This window comes from Neltuma alba, unplaced genomic scaffold, assembly GCF_004799145.2.
Source record: "Neltuma alba isolate B1F8T4 unplaced genomic scaffold, ASM479914v2 tig00011443_pilon, whole genome shotgun sequence".
Taxonomy (NCBI): Eukaryota; Viridiplantae; Streptophyta; class Magnoliopsida; order Fabales; family Fabaceae; genus Neltuma; species Neltuma alba.
Window position 1 is genome coordinate 50,615 of NW_021636125.1, and position 21,331 is coordinate 71,945.

General features: G+C 34.5%; 3 protein-coding genes across 8 annotated transcripts; 2 read left to right on the plus strand and 1 right to left on the minus strand.

Moving 5' to 3' along the window:
- The first annotated feature begins 2,412 nt into the window (after positions 1-2,412).
- On the plus strand, positions 2,413-6,370 carry LOC114713670 (transketolase, chloroplastic). Its single transcript, XM_028898338.1, has 7 exons — positions 2,413-2,932; positions 3,489-3,579; positions 3,689-3,794; positions 3,901-4,183; positions 4,404-4,552; positions 4,646-4,799; positions 5,078-6,370. Exons 1-7 carry the CDS (start codon positions 2,447-2,449, stop codon positions 6,035-6,037), a joined length of 2,229 nt encoding a protein of 742 aa, XP_028754171.1. The 5' UTR covers positions 2,413-2,446; the 3' UTR covers positions 6,038-6,370.
- A 3,460-nt stretch (positions 6,371-9,830) lies between these two features.
- LOC114713667 (protein GRAVITROPIC IN THE LIGHT 1) lies at positions 9,831-17,994 on the minus strand. 5 transcript variants are annotated; one of them, XM_028898335.1, is made up of 2 exons: positions 17,984-17,994; positions 9,831-11,402 (listed from the first exon to the last, which is right to left on the minus strand). In XM_028898335.1, the coding sequence occupies exon 2, from the start codon at positions 11,393-11,395 to the stop codon at positions 10,136-10,138; it is 1,260 nt and encodes a 419-aa protein (XP_028754168.1). In that variant the 5' UTR covers positions 11,396-11,402; positions 17,984-17,994; the 3' UTR covers positions 9,831-10,135. The 5 variants fall into 5 exon arrangements, with proteins under 5 accessions (XP_028754168.1, XP_028754164.1, XP_028754167.1 ...); XM_028898331.1 differs by lacking the exon at positions 17,984-17,994 and adding an exon at positions 12,554-12,693 and having other exon boundaries at positions 9,831-11,461; XM_028898334.1 differs by lacking the exon at positions 17,984-17,994 and adding an exon at positions 12,591-12,691 and having other exon boundaries at positions 9,831-11,461.
- LOC114713669 (DNA repair protein RAD51 homolog 3) lies at positions 16,207-20,760 on the plus strand. Of its 2 annotated transcripts, none has more exons than XM_028898336.1 (9): positions 16,207-16,425; positions 17,056-17,154; positions 18,854-18,976; positions 19,106-19,139; positions 19,248-19,318; positions 19,423-19,646; positions 19,840-19,971; positions 20,189-20,255; positions 20,387-20,760. In XM_028898336.1, exons 1-9 carry the CDS (start codon positions 16,362-16,364, stop codon positions 20,560-20,562), a joined length of 990 nt encoding a protein of 329 aa, XP_028754169.1. In that variant the 5' UTR covers positions 16,207-16,361; the 3' UTR covers positions 20,563-20,760. The 2 variants fall into 2 exon arrangements, with proteins under 2 accessions (XP_028754169.1, XP_028754170.1); XM_028898337.1 differs by having other exon boundaries at positions 17,071-17,154.
- The last annotated feature ends 571 nt before the right edge of the window (positions 20,761-21,331 follow it).

A 21,331-nucleotide genomic window follows, 5' to 3' on the forward strand; every position in this document is an offset into this window, starting at 1 on the left:
TTGCTCAACACAGCGGGGGAATTTGGGTCTGTTTTTTCAGATTAGGCTCTTCTCCTTTATTCGTTCTCCTTTCGATTGTATCTTCTCTTTTTGCTTTTCTTTTCCTTTGACAAGAAGAGAAAGTAAAAATGAAATAAAAAAATCTAGGAACTAACAAGCTGTTTGTTGATATAATAAACAGTTTTATTTTTGTAAGAAAAATAACACAAGTTCAAATCCTAAAAAACACATTTGTTTATTGAGAGGGCTTAAGAATATTTTGAGTTATACTAAAAAATCACACTAAAGGGAATAAACTGTTAGTGTTTATTCTTCGAATTCAAAATAAAATACTTTGTTCACTAAACGTGCGGGAATATAAATAATTTTTTTTGTAATTTATACAATCTCAACACGAGTAAAGTGTAATTTTTTGAATGTCCTTCACTAAACACATTATAATTTAAATCACTTTTTATCTTTAAAAGACAATTTATATAAGGGGCCAAGAGGAGTATTTTCAACCATTTTTTTTCCTCAGGTGAACCTATATGATGTTGAATAATGGAAGCTGGTTTTATAGAAAATTAGAAATCTTCCATATCAAAACATGCTTCCTGTTGAGTTTCTTTTTTTGGGCAAAGCATAGGTATTTTTTTATCGGAGGCAATCCCATTCAAATCATTATTAGGTACTAAATGTGAATACCTCTCTTAACAGAGATTTAAAATTTTGTTTGTCATGTTACGAGAGACTAACTCTTTGTGTTAGATTTAATTTATATTAATACTTCCCATTGAGTTTGATAGATCAGTTGGGTCCATCTTCGACAAACACCTTTGGGTCCAAAACTTTTGTCATATAACCAAACCAGACTTTCACTAAAAGGCCTAAAACTTTTGTTATTTTCCCCATTCCTATCAGTGGGCCTGCCCTATTCCTTGTCCTTCTTAGCGGCTATCGTATCAGTTTTCTCGTACCGATTGAAGAAAAAGTAAGGGAGAATTACCCTTAATGACCCAATAAAAATTTATTTATTAAAAAAGATTTTAAACTTCTAAAATTATTTTCTACGACGAAAAAAATTCCTTTTTTTGAAAAGCAAAAAAGAAATGTAATCATTAGATATTTGTATGATAAATAACCTGCCTCATTTTAATAGTCATATATAAAGAATTTGGACAAAAATAATAATAATCACAAATGAAATTTAATATTATAAAGACCTTCGTTTTCTTACTTATATACAAGACATTTAAATAATGAGGGATTTTGTAATCTCTTTTACAAGATACTCCTCTGGCCCTCAATATAAGACTCATTTAACTAATTTGATTAGATTAAGAAAGTTAGGTAAGTTAGTTAATTATAAGAAATGTGACACACTTTTTTTAAAATACTATAATCATCTTTCTTAATACCCTCTCTTCTTCTTCTACTTGATTATGGTTGATGGAGTATCCATAGGGGTAATTTAGAGAAAACTGATAAACATGAGAAATGAATCTTATATTTAGGACCAAAACCAACTCAACAATTGGGTCCTATATTAAAGGAGGAGTACCATATTAATTATTTATTAATTTTTTATCCTTATTTAGTGAGGATGTAGGAAAGTAGCAGACCCTTTCAAGATGCATTTAGATTTAATATGAATAAAATAAGAAATACTTTAAAAATATTTAGACAAAGTTAATGAATTTTAATATTTTCCTAACATTAGAAAATATTTATAAATAGGATTAAAAGGATAAATTATATTTTATGATATCTTGATCATTTTCACTAGGGGTGAGAGTGAGCATTCAGTTAAAACCCAAAAAAAAAAAAAACCAAACAGCGTGTATTTTCAAAACCGAACCAAAATCAAAATATATTAAATAACTGAATCAAACTAATTGAATTATTTTGGTTCAATTATTCAGTTTTAGGTCAGTTATTCGGCGTCTTGTTGGGCCTTTTTGTTACAAGCCTATCTGGTGCAATGCAAATACACATGCTTATACAACGTGGTTTAGCTATATTTCGGTTTTTTTTGTTATTACTGAAATTTTTTTAAGACTCGGAAAAAAGCGAAATAACAGAAAATAAAAACCAAATAATCAAATTAACCAAAAAAAAAAAACAAATCAAGTTCTTTTCCGTTTGGTTTTTTATTTCTGTTTGATTTTGTTCACCCGTAATTTTCACACCCTTTTCCCCTTTGAAAAAAAAAGATTTAATGTGATTTTTAATAAAAAAAATTCTCTGCTTTTTTGGTCATTAAAGGCAGAAGAAAAATATTTTGGTCATCTTGCATAATTCTCCCAAAAAAAAATAGTTTCTCTCTGCGGGAGGTTGAACACTGTGGCATCATGGACGAGAATCTCAACAACCTCCTCTGCTTGCACCCTCTACAAAAGCTGGAGCGGCTCCGTCATAAAATGGACTCACCAACTCCTTCCAAGTCTACCTGTCCCCAGAACCCATGGCTTCCTCTTCATCTCTCACCCTTTACCAAACCCTCTTGGCTCGATCCATCTCTTCCCAATCCTCTAATTCGTCCACCGATCGAGTTTCCTTGTCCAGCTTCTCTTCTCTCAGATCAATTTCTTCTCTTTCTTCTTCGTTTAACCCAACCAGCGCCGTAGCTCGCTTGCCTCGACGGGCGGGTTCTTCCGTTCGGGCTTCCGCCGTCGAGACCCTTGATAAGGCCACTGAGATCTCTTTGGTCGAGAAATCAATCAACACGATCCGGTTCTTGGCCGTCGATGCGGTGGAGAAAGCGAATTCGGGTCACCCAGGTCTGCCTATGGGTTGTGCTCCGATGGGGCATATCCTCTATGATGAGGTCATGAGATACAACCCCAAGAACCCCAAATGGTTCAACCGTGACCGTTTCGTGTTGTCCGCCGGCCATGGATGTATGCTTCAGTACGCTCTGCTTCACTTAGCAGGATATGACAGCGTTGGGGTGAGTATGATTCACCGTTTGACTTCATTAGGATTGGTTGGCCTCTGTTTGCGTAGTTGAAAATCCATCTGGGTTTTCGCCACCTTATGAGAAAAATCCTTTCGGTAATCAAATGGATGATTTTTGGTGATTATGGGTTGGATAGTGAACATGGAATCTCTGCAGGCTAATGCTTCTGATGTATTTTTTTGACAGCTGAATTGTTTGACTTGTCGTTCGATTAGATCAGGAGAGTTTAATAACGTACTTGTTTGTTGCCCGCTCATTTTCTTTTAGCTTTTATTCTTTTATGTTCATTAAGCATAAACTATTTGTAGGAAAACTTTCTTGCTGGGGAAATTCTTGTTTCACGGGCAATTTTTTTTTTTTTTTAAGCTTAGCATCTGTATGAAGTTGTTTCCGCGGAATGTTGAAACTGCTTTACATCATTTTTGGAGTTCTGAACCTGCTTGTAATCCGTTTTTGGTCGGATGATATCAAGTTAATATGACTTCCAATGTAATATCTTGCACAAGAATCGTCATTTAACGGGAGCTATTTTTACTTTATACAATAGGAAGGAGATTTAAAGGAGTTCCGTCAATGGGGAAGCCGAACTCCAGGACACCCAGAGAACTTTGAGACCCTGGGAGTTGAAGTGACAACAGGTCAGATATACCTTAGTTATATTTATATGATAAAATATTTTCCATATGTCCTGTTTGAATTTTTTATGCGGTTTAGCCACCCAATTGCCTCACCATTTCTTTTGTTCAGGTCCTCTTGGTCAGGGCATTGCTAACGCTGTTGGTTTGGCCCTTGCGGAGAAGCATTTGGCCGCCAGATTTAACAAGCCTGACAATGAGATTGTTGACCATTACACGTAAACGAACTATATTTTATTACTCCTTCCTCCTTCAAGTTAATTATTAGTGTGGACATATAGTTTTCTTGTATGACATTTCACCAATAGTATTTGTTTTCTCTAGGTATGCTATTCTTGGCGATGGTTGTCAAATGGAAGGAGTTGCAAATGAAGCATGTTCACTAGCTGGACACTGGGGCCTGGGGAAGCTAATAGCTTTCTATGATGACAACCACATCTCCATTGATGGTGACACAGAGATTGCGTTTACTGAGAGTGTTGAGACACGTTTTGAGGCACTTGGGTGGCATGTTATATGGGTAAAGAATGGAAACCATGGCTATGATGATATTCGTGCTGCCATTAAGGAAGCAAAAGCTGTCAAAGACAAGCCCACTTTGATTAAGGTTAGTAATTCATGCTCACAACATAAATAAAGTTTAGCATATAGGACACATTTTAATCTCACCATGACTTAAAAGTCTAAGAAAAATGGATCTTTTAAGACTTGATTCTTATTAGAGATGCTGAATGTGATAGATGATAAAGCAAAGCAGAAAAAGTTACTAATATGAGTTTTATACTGGTCTAATATCAGTCTTTTGCTGAACTTATCCTGTTTTACAGGTGACTACGACCATTGGTTATGGTTCTCCAAACAAGGCAAACTCCTACAGTGTGCATGGAAGTGCACTGGGGGCCAAAGAAGTTGATGCCACGAGGAAGAACCTTGGCTGGCCATATGAGCCTTTCCATGTTCCTGAGGATGTTAAAAAGTATTAGTGATGGCTTTAAAGATTACCTCATTCTCTACTCATCAATTAAGATTTGTATATATTCCTGAACGAAACTTGCTTGTTTCCATCCAGGCATTGGAGTCGCCACATTCCTGAGGGTTCTGCGCTTGAAGCTGAGTGGAATGCTAAGTTCGCTGAATATGAGAAGAAATACAAGGAAGACGCTGCAATGCTGAAGTCTATTATTAGTGGGGAATTGCCTGCCGATTGGGAGAAAGCACTTCCGGTAAGTCAAGTCCTATATTCTACACTATTAGGTTGCTCACTATGTCTAGATCAAGGTAACCTCGCAAGGTATCAATTCCAAAATCCAAGATAAATCTTATGTTAATGAGTTTCATCTTTATATTAGATAACTCAACCTCTTTTTAAATTCTTACCACTGCACTTGCAATTTCTGTGTGCATTGTTTCAAAAGTTATTCCAATTACCCACACCTGACATTCAAGAATTGATTATGGCTGGATTATTGATCATTTATTTCAATTTGATTTCAACTTTCAGACATACACTCCAGAGAGCCCAGCAGATGCGACCAGAAATCTGTCTCAGCAAAACCTTAATGCCCTTGCAAAGGTTCTTCCTGGGCTGCTCGGTGGCAGTGCAGATCTTGCCTCTTCCAACATGACCTTGCTGAAAATGTTTGGGAATTTTCAGAAGGATACCCCAGAAGAGCGTAATGTTAGATTTGGTGTTAGAGAACATGGAATGGGAGCAATCTGCAACGGCATTGCTCTTCACAGCCCTGGATTGCTTCCTTATTGTGCTACTTTCTTTGTTTTCACTGACTACATGAGAGGCGCCATAAGGCTTTCTGCATTATCCGGGGCTAGAGTAATTCACGTTATGACCCATGATTCAATTGGACTTGGAGAGGATGGCCCAACTCACCAGCCAGTAGAGCATTTGGCAAGCTTCCGGGCAATGCCAAATATTTTGATGCTCCGTCCAGCTGATGGTAATGAAACTGCCGGAGCTTATAAGGTTGCTGTTCTCAACAAGAACAGGCCTTCAATTCTTGCCCTTTCTCGGCAAAAATTGCCCCAGCTTCCAGGCACATCTATTGAAGGAGTTGAAAAGGGTGCATACATTATTTCAGACAATTCATCAGGAAACAAGCCTGATGTCATTTTGATTGGAACTGGTTCTGAATTGGAAATTGCAGCCAAAGCTGCTGAGGATTTAAGGAAGGAAGGTAAGGCCGTTAGGGTTGTTTCATTTGTTTGCTGGGAACTTTTTGACGAGCAGTCAGATGCCTACAAGGAGGGCGTTCTTCCTGCTGCTGTATCAGCTAGAGTTAGCATTGAAGCAGGAACAACATTTGGATGGGAGAAGATTCTTGGGAGCAAGGGAAAGGCAATTGGAATTGATCGGTTCGGTGCAAGTGCTCCGGCAGGAACCCTATATAAAGAGTTCGGTCTCACCAAGGAAGCTGTTATTGCTGCAGCCAAGGAATTGTGTTAGATGTCATATAAAAGTTCTTCTCTTTTTAGAACTTTTTTTTTTTTTTTCAACTAGTTCTGGCTTTCGTTTCTACGATTAGGTAATGAGTAGGGGATCTGTTGAGAGCAGTCTCCTTTGTTTGAATAATGCAGCATGAGATCGTTGCTGCTTGCGATTCATGGTGATGATTGAAGGAGCGTCATGGTGAAAGGAGAGTAGAAGTATATGAATTTGACAATTTGTAACAACTCTTTGACCATTGAATTTCGTGATTGCGGTTAAAATTTAATGTTCAGAGTTTCCCATTTGGCCATTTCTATCTGCTATATGGTATTACTTAGTTTGGTTTGAGTATTGATAACAGATTTAGATTTTTTAAGGAAAATTGAGTTTTTTTTTTTTTTTTCCCATCTCCACTCTGGTAGGTGCGAGATATGTACACACACATATATATTTGGTGAAAGGTAGGTAGGATATTTTATTTTACTTGTTTTGTAATGTATATAATTTATGTTAAAATGGCCTTTTTATATCTATGAAGTTCATATGTTATTCTGTCCTGCTCACTTGAACTGACTGTCCTAACTTCATCGTTTCACTGAGTTGATTTATAGCGATCGTGTTATGCCATTTTGTTTGATTTTTATTATAGTAAGTATTAATTTAATTCGTTCTGGAAAGAAACAAGAAAAGAGAGGAAAATATTGAAGAAAATAATGAGGAATCGTAATATTCATCATATAGCCATTGAAAAATGTTTTAATGAAGAAAAATAGATACAATCCAATTAGATGTTTTAGGAGATCACAATACTATAGCTGAGAATTGCTTTTAAAAATAAAGAGAATGACAGAAAAATACCACTTCATATCTCAATTAGAACCTCAAAAATACCTAATTATTTTCAACTCGATTCCCCCCCCCCCTTTTTTGGGGAAAAAGAAGTTTTTTTAACTATTGTCGTGCTTCTTTGACTTAGTTGACACAGCTCTACCCAGCCATGAAAGGACGTCTATTTTTGGCACTGTAGCATGGAATTCAATTTAATATCTAGAGAAAGCTTAAAATTAATAATAATTAAAAAAATAGTCGAAAAGTTATAATATTCATAACTTGTTTTGTAAATTTAATATTTTCTATGGATTGATATGTGGTCCCATAAAGTTGGCAATATAAAAATGCAAAGTCGGTTGTTGAAAAGCTTAAGTATTGCACAACATTGAATGTTAGATTAGCTACTTTTGCCATGCATAATTATATGCACTTACCAGCTATAAAATTTTATTTTAATTTTATAATTATATGCACTTACCAACTATAAAATTTATTTTAATTTTACAATTATATGGACTTACCAACTATAAAATTTTATTTTAATTATACATATATAGCTGGTAAGTGCATACATATGCTGAGAATTTAATATTTAGTAGCACGTTTAGCAGCCTTCACGATGGTTAGCTCATTGATGTTGATTGATCATAGATATCATAATAATACAATAAGATGTTGTCATTATATGACATCTTCAGTTTTAATTTGCGTTCTATTGTTGACTTTGTATTTATGATATATGAAAAGATAATATAATTATATGGTTGATTTTTTGTCTTCAGTTCAAATGAAAATGATAGTATTTGAATCAACCTACAAATTTTTAATATTCTAGAAGTTAATGTGCTCTGGAAGCACAGCTTTCATATTATATTTCTTACCTTGCAACTGATACATAGCTTTTTTTTTTTTTAAAAAAAAAAAAGAAAGATCCTTTATTCATTTAAGTTGCAAGAGTTTCCCCAAAAAAAAAAAAAGTTGTAAGAGGCTTTATGAAGAATTTGATCCCATTTGGTAACAAAAGGAGGGGGAAAACATGAAGAAAGTAAGGAAAAGTCTAAGATTAATGTAAGAGACATTATCAGCTTTGCATAATTGCATTAGGATTAATGTAAACTAATCTAATTAATGGATCATGTATGAAATTAGAGGTCATGTAATGAGAATGCTCATCGGGAAATCTTTTTAGGTAATTAAAAAGTCTTATATCAGGTAAGTAGTTGGGATGTATGGTCTGTCTCAAAACATGATTCTTAAGGAATGCTCATCTTGCAAATTAAATCAATTTGGATTCCTAAACGCCATCTAATTAAAAAAAAATTATGCAGTTTTAAGAAAAGGATGTATTTACAAAAAGCCTTGTAATTACTAAAACAAATGAATCACAAGTTTCACAGCAAAAAATATCAGGTCTGTCCTACCAATTTATTGTTGGAACTTTTTTGACAATTATATTATCTAGGAACCTCACGTGATTTCCTCAAAAATTACCCAAACATCCATTCTCCGCACAACAGACCCTCCACCCCACTGCTTCTTCTCCTTCATTCTTGACAGCAGCATAGTCCATCTCCGTCGTCCATCAGCCGGTGGCGGCCGTGACCGTCACCACCTTACTAGAATTTGGGCTGCGTTCACACGTTGGCCATTGGCCCCAAATTTGCACCGTCATACCATATGTCGTCCTCCCCACAGCACCATCAACCACCGGATCTCTCTATTGAACATTTGTACAGCTTCAGCTTCGCACGCCACTCACAATTCAAACATGCTGCGCATCATCAAGCTGTTCTGCACCAAGAGATCTGAGGATTATACTACCTCCGGTCTTTCACATAAAACTTTAGTTGACCAATTTGGATAGATTAAGAAAATTAGTTAAGTTAATTATTTGTTATAAATAGATGTTCTCCTTCTTAAAATAGCCTTGATGATTATGTATATTAGCTAAAATTACTATTTGATAAAAATTTTAACATATACAGCTACTACAGAAACAAAGATAATATGTTTGAAGTATTTGACGGGTCTAAAACTCCAAAAATGAGAGTTGTTGCTGGAGTTAGGGGTGTTCAAGACTGACACTCCTGATTGGCCCGTTCCGGTCCCGGTCTTATTGGGACAGGATTGGCCCGTCCTAAAATTTTTCAGAACGGGAAAAACCGGCACGGGACAAAAAAAGGACCGGGACGAGACGGGATCGTCCCGTCCCGGTCCCTTTTATTTTTTTAAATTTTTTATCCTATTTATATAATATTATTTTTTTTTTAAGATCTAACACTATTATATATAACTATGAATATATTTATTTAGAGTTTTTATATTTGTTAATGATTTGAGACTATTGATGATTAGAATTTCTAACAAGTTTTTATTGTATTAAAAGCTTTTGTTTAAAGTTTTTAATGATTATCATATGTAATATTTTAGACTTTTGTTTAAGGGTGTCCAAAAAAATAAAAAATAAAACAAAAAGATGTTTTTACAAGGACTAAACCCAAAAAACTACAATTAGGGAAAAAAAACAGATTTTATTAAAAAAAATTAAAAAATTGAAAAAAATTTTAAAAAAATATCAGGACATCCCGATCCCGTCCCGATCAGAATCGGGACAACACTAGGATGGGACAGAACATGGGATAGAAAATCTATCCTGTTACTATTCATCGAAACAGAACCGAAACAAGCCTATCCTGATCCCAATCCGTCCCGTGAACAGCCCTAGTTGGAGTTTCTAGGTTCTCTTTCGGGACTACATAATGTTTATATTAATTCCTCAAATATAAACAATGACAATAATCCATCACCATGCCTTTTCAAAAGTACCAGATACCAAAACTTATCTAAATTCATGGACCAGATATCTCTCTTCTTCACAAAGATGAAATGGATACTTGAACTAGTATTTGAGGCAGCCAACATCGACATCACCCCCCGCCCGGTGGGGGGGGGGGGGATGACAGCATTTTCCTAGAGACAATGATGATAACACCACATATTTCATATATATGCCGCATTAATACGATTCTGGACATGAGTTCCCAGAAAAGTTACAATCTTGATCTCTTTGGATTTTTAAGCCGGATATTAGCACACAACAGAATGAAACCTGCAAGTAAACGCTGACACCCACAGAGCACATTTCATCTCAAAGGCCACTGACCAGTAACAGGAATGTAATATATTACAAACAGCATTATATTACAGGATCAGAAAACGCAACTTGAACTAGCTACATACATCAGCAGACTGTTTGGACAAAAGGTCTGCATGTATTTGCCAAAATCATTCGGCAACCTTCATATTAGAGAGATAGACTTTACTCTGAATCACACTTCCACCAATCCAGAATCCAGGCATGACCATCAGCCCAACCTTGGGCTTCACATCACTGTCATCCATGACCAGATTCTTTATCACGCTTTCCATATAGATCTCAGAGAATTCACTCCCCGCTTTAACCTGAAATACCTTGACATTTGGCTCAAATGAATAGGCAAGTCTGTGCAAAAGCCAAATCGACTTGGCAAGTTTCAGAAAAGCCTGGTAAAAAGCAGTCCTTGGATGTCCACCCCCAACTAAAAAATTTCGCTGATCCAGATTTCCAAAGAATGATGCTTCCATCTTTGGATGAACAACCACTAAGTACTTGCTCCGACAAAATTTACCAAAAATGGAATCTGGATTTTGCCCTAGCATATCCAAGGGATCCGTCTCCCTTGAAGAAAGAAATTGATGGAAGAAGCTTTCCCTACTGACAGTAATATTGTCTGTTTTGACACCAAAGCTTTCCAGCTCAAAGCCACTAAACATCCTTTGACATATGTAGGACTCAAATGCATATTTCTTATGAGCTCTCTTCGTGTAAATGACATTAGATTCAATTGAGTGGGCAGCAGCATCAAGATCCCACCCAGCTGCCTTCATCATGTTGATCAACGGTTTAGAAAAATCATGAATGGCTTTTGAAGCTGCCTCTGCAGCAGATGTGAAAAGATCTGGTGTAAGATCAACTGGGAAAAATCTATTGTCATCTTCAGAGTCTTTGGTTAACAAACCCCTAAGCTTCAGATTCTTTTCTAACTTAGCCCGCTTCTGGCCAGCCTCCTCAATCTGCTGTTGCAATTGATGGATCTCTGAATCTTTGTTTTGAATTTCAGACTGGAACTTTTTCACCATAACCTCATAGGTTTTCAGGAGGCTCTGCTGTTCTTGAATTTCTGCAGCCAAACGAGAGTCTTGTGGGGAAACACACACTGGTTTTGGGTTGTTTTCCCTATAGAAATGCTTGAGTTCAGACAGGTTCTTCAACTCCGCAATAACTAGTTTATCTGCAGTCTGGATTTTATCAGGATCATAGGGAGTATGAGCAGACTGAAGCTGGATATAAGCTGACTTCAGGGAAGATATGTTTGTAAAGAGTCTAGACATTAAAGTTTCCGAAGCTTCAGGATTCTGATTCATGGCCTCTTCCACAGGTTGAGGGTGGACCTTCTGACTATTGTTTTCACGTAATTGCGTCTCTTTTGCTCCAGTGGGTAGCATAGCTAAGGCCAACAAAGAGATAGTTGGATATGCTATCCTTCAGCAAAACCAAAACTCACGCACAACCTGCAAGATTTTTCGGAAGCTAAATCAAGGTATTCACTGCAAAAATTGCATACCTGCCTTGAATACATGGGTGCTAAATTCCAGTTTCAAACCCAAAGTACTATGTTAGTAGTTTTACATGGGTGTTCATGGATAGTGAGTAAACAGTAGTTAGTAATCTATTGGAATATTTTAGTTTGCTAGCATCCTTTAATCATGCATAGGAGATTTATGTGATTGGTATGAATGAATTATATACTGTAGGGTGTGTTTAGTTTTGCAATGTACGAATCAAGTGATTATTATGATTGACCAGAAATATTAGACTAACTTTGTGCTTTGATAATTATGTTTTGTGACTTGATGATTATTGTGTTTGAATAGTTAACGTGTGTCAAATGTTACTTCAAATTTATGTTCATCCATCTCTTGTTTATATAGCATATATTTCATACTTTAATGTCTTCACACAAGAGCATAGGCAGACCTATATAACACTCAGTGGAGGCAGATGCCCCACTGAAATCTTTGAAATATGAATAGTTGCTATACCGTCCTTTTATTTTTTGTTCCAGATACTTTGACAAAGATGCCTCAGTAAGCCAATTGATACAGGCAACTCCTCCAAGCCACTGAAGAAAGACAATTTAAACACAAGCTTCTAAAGTGTTGGACACAACTCGGGCCAAGTCATTTACCAGATCATGCATCACAAATACCTTGACAGATCTCTAGATAAAGGATAATATAAATATAGTAATAGACAATGCCAGTACACAACAAATCCAACATTGCCAAACAAAACAATCCAAAACATACAAGTCGCTAGTAATCAAAACGAAGAATGTAGAAGTATAATAGCCAAGTACACAACAAAATCTAGTAATAATTTTTTCAGGAAAAAAAATGTAAACTCAATCTTTATTCAAAAGTGTCAGTATTCAAACGATTATGCGACCAGATTCAAAGCCTAATTGAAATGAAAAATTTTAAATAAAGTAAGAAATAGTGCGACCTCGTCCGGCACAGATTTGACAACAACTCTGAGAACAAATGACGCGGGGAATAAATTCAGATCTAGATTCAAAGCCCGATTGAACAAATCAATCTCACCCGATTTTGAGAGTAGAAAAAGCCTTTGAGTTCGAACCTTCCGCAACACTTGTCCGGGAACAGCTGCGCAGGACCCCACAACGGCGGACGGCGTCCGACGGCGAGCTCGACCAAGTGTGGAATGCTTGTCCGTCGACGAAGAAAAATGGATCCCTACTTCTTACCACCCGACCGGGGTTATAATTTATAATTATTACTTTTTTGGGGGAATTGGCTCCCAAAAAAATAATAAACTATTTTTTCCTTTTCACGCGCAACATCTGCATGCTAATTTGCATTGTCATTAGAATTCAGTTTAAGTTTTTTTCCCAGAAATTCAGTCTTAATTTAATATCAACCAAGTGATATTTATTTTATATTTCCCTTTTAAAAAATTACTATAGAATTAAACTTAAAACTTTATTTTTATTCTTTTAAAATTCTAACAATTTGATTAGAGCCAGGAAAACAAATCGAGCCTGTTGGGCTAGTCCATTTAAGTCGAGTACCAAACTTGTATTTTGGAGTTTTAAAAGGAAAGTCAAGCTTAAAAAGGTTAGTCCTGTATAACCAAAAATAAATAGGCCAGTCTTGTAAGATCACAGGCCGATTAGTTTAAGCCCGCCAATATTTTTTTAAAAAAATTTCTATATCTTTTTCTTAACTTAAAAAGAAAAACTCTAACATTTTACACATAGCATACTCTTAGTTTCACTTACCTCAACTACTCACACAAATAGCATTCACAAAAAAAAAAACCATAGTTGTTGGAAAAATAACTAAAATACGTGAAAATTGTAAAATTTAAAACTAGGCATATTCACAAAAATGTATTGTTATTTATAACCATAAATTGTCAAAACCTATTAAAATATTGATTATGTAATTTTACGGTCTTTATTCATCATTCTTCCATATTTTTTATACTTGAAATAGAATTGGTTAAAGAATATTTTGAATTAAAATAAAGATGTATATCATTTTTATAGTTAAAAACAAATTTAGAACTAGGGATAATCGAATCTTTTTTTTTTGTTGGTAAGACAAATGATTATTCTTTATATATACTATGTTTGTTAGTTAAACTTTTTTGTTAATTATTTATAATTAAACTAGATCATTCGTATTGTAATTATTTACTGAATTTAGTGCTTATTTAGTTGTTTATGTTTATCGTCTATTTAGTTTATTTATTCAATAGACTCTATTACACTGTGATAGATGTTTAAATATGATGATGGTTATGTTTGTGACTTATTTTTATTTTTATTTATATATTTTATTAGTAATTCTATTGTTTTATTTTTATTATTTCAATAAAATATGCAAAAAAAAATTTAAAAAAAATTACATTTTAATTAAACAAGCCAAAAATCCGCGGGCCAGTCCCAGCCCGTTATCTCATGGGCTAGGCTTGAAAAAATGATTCATTTCTAGAACTCAAGTCGGCTCGATTTTCTAATACTAAATTTGACAAAATATGACAATAAAAAGGTACCACGGTCAATGAAATTAGTCCAGAAACATTGTTGGGTTATGAATAAGTCCATTAATTTACTTTGTTTAAGATAAATTCTTTTTTTAATCATATCTCACCGTAAGTGATATAACTCTAAGATTTTATTAGCCTTATTATTTGTAATTTAAATTTTGAAGTCTCTATAATATATGCTTTGGGATGTCTGCTACACCACTTCATAATTAAAAAAAAAAATGATTGACAATATTTACATATTTGTATTGAGTCATTTTTCTTTCCCCTTACTCTCTTTTTTCCCTTTCTTTTTGCTTCATCGCCACCATTAATTAAAGTTTCAACCATTCCATAAATAAATCGAAATTTTAAAATGTTAGATTACATGTAACTAGCTCAAAGTTTAACCTAAAATCTGTATTAAAAAAAATCCTCAAATCTCATATATAAAGTTAAAGAAGTGATGCTATACTTTTAGTATTAGATAGGCTTAAATTATATTTAAAAAAAAAATCAAAGGGAGATTGGAGAATGAAGGTTTGAGGAAGGTCGATTTGGATTTGTGAAAATTAAAGCAAAAATCGTATCTAGAGTAAGCTAACAACAAACTCGTGAGCAGTTTTCAATTCCAATTAACACAAATAAGTCCAATCACGAGTTTTGGCTACTTCAATGTGTTTGTGCCGTTACTTGATATTGATATTGAAGGTTTCTCCTTGTAAAAATCCATGTTAAAGGGCTCGTACTCAAAATTAAATTGTGATGCAGAGCAGCCTTGAATGCAAGGGTCTTGTTTTCTTTTAAGAAATTAAAAATTGAGAGGATGCCTTGTGTGAAAAATATATACTTAGTATAAAATTATTAAATGGCATGTAGAATGCAATATAAGATGTTGCATAGCTTCTATTAATCTGATGTGGTGATTTCGGTTTAAAAAATAGTGGTAAGTTAACAGTACAGCGTTTGGGGATGTTAAATTTAAATTTAAAATATTAGGAAGGTTGTATGCAACTTACCTATAATTTAGGGGAGAGATTTTATATAATTTAGCCTTTTAGATATTAATCCTTATGATGTCTCAAGGGGAGTTGACATCGCACAAACACTGCTAATTATTTGCTGAGATGGATGGACTGAGTTTTGCCAAGTTGTTTAGATCTATTATGTTAAGTTCTCCCCATTATATACTCCCTCTGGTCCCATATATAAGCTTTATTTTTAAAGAAAGGTCTAGTCTAAAATATAAGTTTTATTTTTAAGTTTTTCTGAGTATTTATTACTTTTTTCCTGGACACATGACACGATTGGTGACTGAGTTTTGCTAAGTTGCTTAGATCTATTATGTTAAGTTCTCAATTATATACTCCATTTGGTCCCATATATGAGCTTCACTTTTGAAGAAGGGTTTGATCCAAAATATAAGCTTCAGTTTTGAGTTTTTCTGAGTATTTATTACTTTTTTTTTAGCATATATTTGCTAAGATGGATGGACAAATGGTATGATTGATAACCGAGTTTTGCTAAGTTGCTTAGGTATATTATGTTAAGTTCTCTAATTACATACTTCTTTCAGTTTCATATATAAGTTTTACTTTTGAAGAAGGACCTGGTCTAAAATATAAGTTTTATTTTGAGTTTTTCTAAGCATTTGTTATTTTTTTTTCCCCTAGTATTTAGTATTCTCTTTTATTAATATTACCTCCATATATTCTCTTTGATCTTTTTTTATTGTCTTTCTCATTTATTTTCTTAATAAATAAGGCAAATTTAGAAAATAAAAATACATTTATGATCTATTTATTATGTTGAACTAATTTTAACTGCTATTTTATTAAATTTGATTCGATTATTTAAAATTTATATATAAGACTGAAAAGAGTATGATCATATATCCTATTTTTAAAATATTAACATTTAATAGCTCTTAACTATAAATCTACACGTCATGAGTACTATTTTTCAAACATGCTTGGAGTGTTTTGTGACATGAAAAACTTTTTCATAAAACGAGTTAAATTTTTTCGTGTATTTATTTTGTATATTATAAAAAGTTAAAGTCAATTGGTTTTTTCTTGCTTTTTTTATGGAATGCAAAAATCAAAATGCAATGGTACTTGGGAAAAAAAAAAAAAAAAGGATGTGAAGCGAGAGCTTGAGTGCTTGACACACAAAAACGGCATAGCATAATCAAAACGCGGGGCGAGAAGGTTGCTCGGTGGGGTAGAAGAGATCGATTAGCAGTGGCTAGGTGGTGAAGGCGGAGAGGGAATCATCGCCTGGGCACGGTGGACAAGAAGCGATCGACTTGGAGGGGCTCGGCGGTGAAGCTAAAGAAGGAATCACTGCTTGGGCTAGATGGAAAAAAAGGAATCATCGCGGGAAATCGGTGAAGAAAGAATCATCGCGTTAGAAGGAACTGGTAAGTTTTTTTTTTTTTTAATATCAGATTTTGCCTCTTATGTGTGTCTATGAGGCGTCTATTTTGAGAAGTATCCCTCCTGAATGCGAAAGTCTGTTTTGTTTGTCGTTGGAGCTCGATGGAGTTGGAGAATGCTCCATTTTTCTTTTTGTAATTCCAAGCTCTTAAGTTAGCTTTTTGATTCAAAAGAATAGCTTTTCTGCGTTTTATTCCCATTATAATGTTGATCCTACTGCTTTGCGTTTTGATTAACGGGTTCCATGAAATAAACCAATAAAAAAAAAGCCTAGTCAGCTATTTTGTCCATGTGGTCTTCCAGGTCAGTAAATAATTAGACAGTGTCAGTGCCATGTCAGCTCAGTTTGCCACATCATCAAACATTAGGAAAGCAAAATACTAACTTCATCAACAGAATAAAACTATATGTACTGATATCTGAAGTATAGGGCCTAAGACCAAGCCAAAGTTGACCAAAACTGAGGACTAAAAATATATTTTTCCTTACTATTGGTTTTTATTTAGAGTAAAAATACAATATGGCTTCCCATTGTTCATATTTAGATATCTTACATTTGGACATGTCAATATGTTAATTGTATTTCTCACTTTTATACTATTTTTCCTAAACAGATCTTGATGTTTCAGAGAGTGGAGCTTCTGAAATTTTGAAATATGTGTCACAATTTAGTAGGTTGGACGGATCAAGCAGGAGTCCTGCTACTTTTGATGGTATGAACTTTGTTCTATTTATGGCTAAGTTTGTTTTTGATTTGGAAAATAATTGTAATTGCATGTTTTCTGGAAATATCGTTTGCTTTGGAATGAAGATTCTTTATCTAGTGTCAAAACTTCTGTGTTTGTGACCATTTTCTACGTCATTTAATGCATGCTAAACTAAAAGATGACACCATCATCACCCATCCTGTGACTCAGCTTATTACAGATTATGGCTTGATTAAATTTGACCCTCTGACATTATATCATTTAATCTGATTATATTAAATTTATGTTTGCTTTTTTCTTATTCTTTTTCCCCATTAGTAACGTGAATCTTCTCTATAGCATATGCATGCACTCTTGTAGAGAAGCTGCTAGTTGGGTATCCCAATTATTTTTGCCATCTCAATCCAATATCCTTTATGTGAAATCTGCAAAAGAGTGGAAAAAAATTTTAATACCTTAATCCAAAATACTGGATGCCAAAACTGAACAAAATTACTGAAATTACCAAGAACGAAGTAATTGTTTTGAAAGATCACCTATGCACAATGGTTTGCATGGATAACGAACTCCACCATAAGTGAAATATAAAGAATTTACTGGATGCTTGTTTATGCTAAATTGTCTATATTTTTGAGAACGAAATGATAACATCCTCTGTGGTACTCCATTATAAGTGAACTATGTAATGGATGCTTGGTTATCCTAAGTTGTCTAAACTGTTTGGAGTGAAATGATAGCATCTTCAGTGGGTAATCTCTCTTCATCAGTTTTTGTGATATTGATGCTTCAAAGTGAGTAAGGATAATGAAATATAACATACTTGACTGTCACATGATATCTTTTGTTGGCCTTTTGTTCAGCCACTGGAAGATAAGAAATTTGAGTTTGATGGGAAGTCTTTTAAATCTAATTTTTAGAATTACGATGTGAATCCTTTTATGTCTATAAAAACTCTCAACTATTCTCCAGAATATAATTCAGTTAGGAAAATGAGAGAACTCAAGGATACAGTAGCGCACCATTGGCATTGACAATGCGCCTCTCACAGTTTTCTCAGAAAATCTTACCTCACTATATGCTCAAGGCCCCAACAAAACCCCCCTGATCTTCATATTCTTTGGCATGGAAGGAAGGGAGACAAGATATAAGAAGAATAAGAGAGGTTACCAAAATTTTCGTTTACAATTGTCATATTGTGGCCTATCCTCATACAAGCTAGTTAAAGATTCTTCTTATCACTGAACCTACACGCTCAGCAACACTCCCCTCCCAAAAAACAGCCCTTGTCCTCAAGGTTGGTTTCAAAACAGAAAATCAGGCATCATTTGCTGTTAGTCTAATTCTTGAACCCAAATGGCCTCTTCTTCTGGCAATTCCTTACATTGGACTAGCAATTCTGTTGTTGTCCTACCCCTCTTTTGAATTCTTTGCGCATTCTTCTCAAGGGCCTACAGTTCTAGGCAATTAAGACCGCCTTTTGGAGGATGGCATTGGGCTGTAGCAGGATGAAGACATGATTTCGAGGAAGATGCATGGGAGGTGTGATGTGTCCTTTCCAGCTTATAGGCAACCTATCCTACCTTGTGCAGGATATTGCTCCCTCGTATTTGTTCTCGGTTTCTGGATGCCTCTTGCAGTAGCCCCTTTGTTGGTTGATCCTCAGGAGTTTTGCTTTCGCTTCATTTTCTGTTATTGTTTCGTGTAGGTGCGCAGACTGCTTGGACAATGCTCAGTGAGGAAAAGTTTTTACCATGCATTACAACATCTTGTCTGGACCTGGATAACATCCTTGGTGGAGGTATTAGGTGCAGAGAAGTCACCGAAATTGGTTAGTTAGCAATGTCATTCGACTCATTTTTGTGAATTGTATAATAATCACTGCTAATTGAAAAGACAAAGCTCTGCAAGTGCCTTCCCCTTTCTAGCTTTCAATTTAATTTTTTGTTTATTTGTTTAGGTGGAGTTCCAGGAATTGGTAAAACACAAATTGGGTATGCTTTGTCATTCCAAGTTTCAACATCATATCATGCTGATTTTTTTCCCTTTTAATTGTGAGATATGTTGGTTATCGTAGTAGTGCATGATATTCACTTTGACAGGATTCAGCTTGCAGTTAATGTTCAGATTCCAATAGAATATGGTGGCCTGGGCGGGCAAGCTATATACATTGGTAAGAGCCGTTTGGTTTTTTGTTTATGCTTGTCGACTGCTGAGCATGTAATAGGATTTTCTGATTGTTGATTGCTATCCTTGTGCATGTCTTGTATAACTCAGACACAGAGGGTAGCTTTATGATGGAGCGTGTTCTACAGATTGCTGAAGCCTGTGTAGAAGACCTGTCAGAATATGGCCACCTTCGCAAGGATGCTCAAGATTCTCAAGTTAAAATGCACCCTAATAATGTTTTGCAAAATATATTCTACTTTCGTGTTTGCAGCTATACTGAGCAAATTGCTTTGGTAAATTACTTGGACAAATTTGTCACAGAACATAAAAGTGTAGGTATTAAATTTCATATATTGAACAGATTTTCTCCAGCAACCTTCTTGAGGATGATTTTTGATATGTAATTGCCTTATTCATTTGCTTCATAATCTGCTTTGATTATAGACCATGAGAGTACTCTTGCTATGACCGTATTTTCTTTTCCTTTCTTAATCAAACAATTCTTTTTTCCTTGTCTAATTTCAGGTGAAGATCATCATTCTTGACAGTGTTACCTTCCACTTTCGCCAAGAGTTTGATGATATGGCCCGCAGAACTCGATTACTCAGTGAAATGGCTTTAAAGTTTATGAAGCTGTCGAAAAAGTTCGGTTTGGCTGTAAGAGCTACTATATTTTGCATCATACATGTTGCAGTTTTGAATTTACTTGCTTACGGATAGTTTTACGTGTGGACAGTCTTATCATCTCTATTTCAAGTTTTTGCTTGACAAAAACAGGCATTTTTGGCTTAGATGTCAAGTAGAAATTTTCATTCTCCGATGCCTTCCTCAATGCGTCCACTAATTTTCAGTTATAAATTCCATTTTATGCCAGGTTGTAATGTTAAATCAGGTAACAACCAAGCTCATTGATGGTTCGTTTCAATTGGCCCTTGCACTTGGTAGGTGTCATTTTGAGTTTTACATTCCGCCCATTGTTTGTATGTGAAATTGTACTATCTATAAACTATCTTTTGCGATCTCATCATCATATGGATTTTGATTAAAGCGAGACGTTTGTGATGCTGAATAGGTGATAGCTGGTCACATATGTGCACAAACAGGATCATCTTATATTGGAATAGCAATGAACGATTTGCATTCATTGACAAGTCCCCCTCTCTTAAATCAGCATCCGCATCATATTCTGTGACCAGCAGAGGGATTCGCAATTCTACTTCAAGTAGTAAACGGATTAAAATGATGTGATGTTATTCTGTTTTTTTTTTTATTTAAAACATTATATGGATAAGATCAATTGCCAAGTCGTCTTCCTTTGTTACTTGACGTAGTTGATATCTGAACTTAGAAACTTTTTGTGGCTTAGAGGATGTGACATTGAGTGAAAAATTAGATCTTGGGTTCGACATCTTAGCATGAAATTTGAAATGAATTGCATTTGTATAATTTCATCTAGATTATATAAAGATGTGTGTGTGTGTGTGTACACAGATTCAATAGCTACCTATATTTTTGATATGCAAATCCGGTCAAGGTAAAAAGAAGATATGCAAAACTAAATGAAAAGTAAAATTGGGAAATAAAATTGAAAACATAGTATGATTGGCCCAAAATTATCAATATATAAGATGATTCATATCCCCACTTGAAAAAAAAAAAAGGGTTCTACATTTATAGATGAAATTTGAAATTAACAGTTTCGAGTATGATATATAATTGGAAAAATCTTAAAAAATATTTCTAAAATTTTAAAATCTCTAATCAGAAATGATTAAAATATGTTGTGATTTATTTTTCAAATGTTGTTAATTGTTACTAACATATAATAAAAATGACTGATTTGAAATTTTAAAATAAAAGTATTTTTTTGAGATTCTCTTTTTATAATTTAAGTAGCATGGTTTCTTATTACTGACATATAATATGTATAAATATATTTCAATTTAATTTGTCTGAGATGCAAAACAAAATGGGGTAAGAAAATGGGGAAAAAGTTGGCCAAAAAAAAAAAAGAGAA

What these genes read in the sequence shown, in the direction of transcription:
- LOC114713669 (XM_028898336.1), top strand. Translation starts at nt 16,362, where the DNA reads ATGGAAAAAAAGGAATCATCGCGGGAAATCGGTGAAGAAAGAATCATC. An exon ending in CATCGCGTTAGAAGGAACTG is followed by an intron (nt 16,426 to 17,055) that starts GTAAGTTTTTTT and finishes TTTCCTAAACAG; the next exon opens with ATCTTGATGTTTCAGAGAGT. An exon ending in GAGTCCTGCTACTTTTGATG is followed by an intron (nt 17,155 to 18,853) that starts GTATGAACTTTG and finishes TGTTTCGTGTAG; the next exon opens with GTGCGCAGACTGCTTGGACA.
- LOC114713667 (XM_028898335.1), bottom strand. Translation starts at nt 11,395, where the DNA reads ATGCTACCCACTGGAGCAAAAGAGACGCAATTACGTGAAAACAATAGT.
- LOC114713670 (XM_028898338.1), top strand. Translation starts at nt 2,447, where the DNA reads ATGGCTTCCTCTTCATCTCTCACCCTTTACCAAACCCTCTTGGCTCGA. An exon ending in ACAAGCCCACTTTGATTAAG is followed by an intron (nt 4,184 to 4,403) that starts GTTAGTAATTCA and finishes CCTGTTTTACAG; the next exon opens with GTGACTACGACCATTGGTTA. An exon ending in GTTCCTGAGGATGTTAAAAA is followed by an intron (nt 4,553 to 4,645) that starts GTATTAGTGATG and finishes GTTTCCATCCAG; the next exon opens with GCATTGGAGTCGCCACATTC.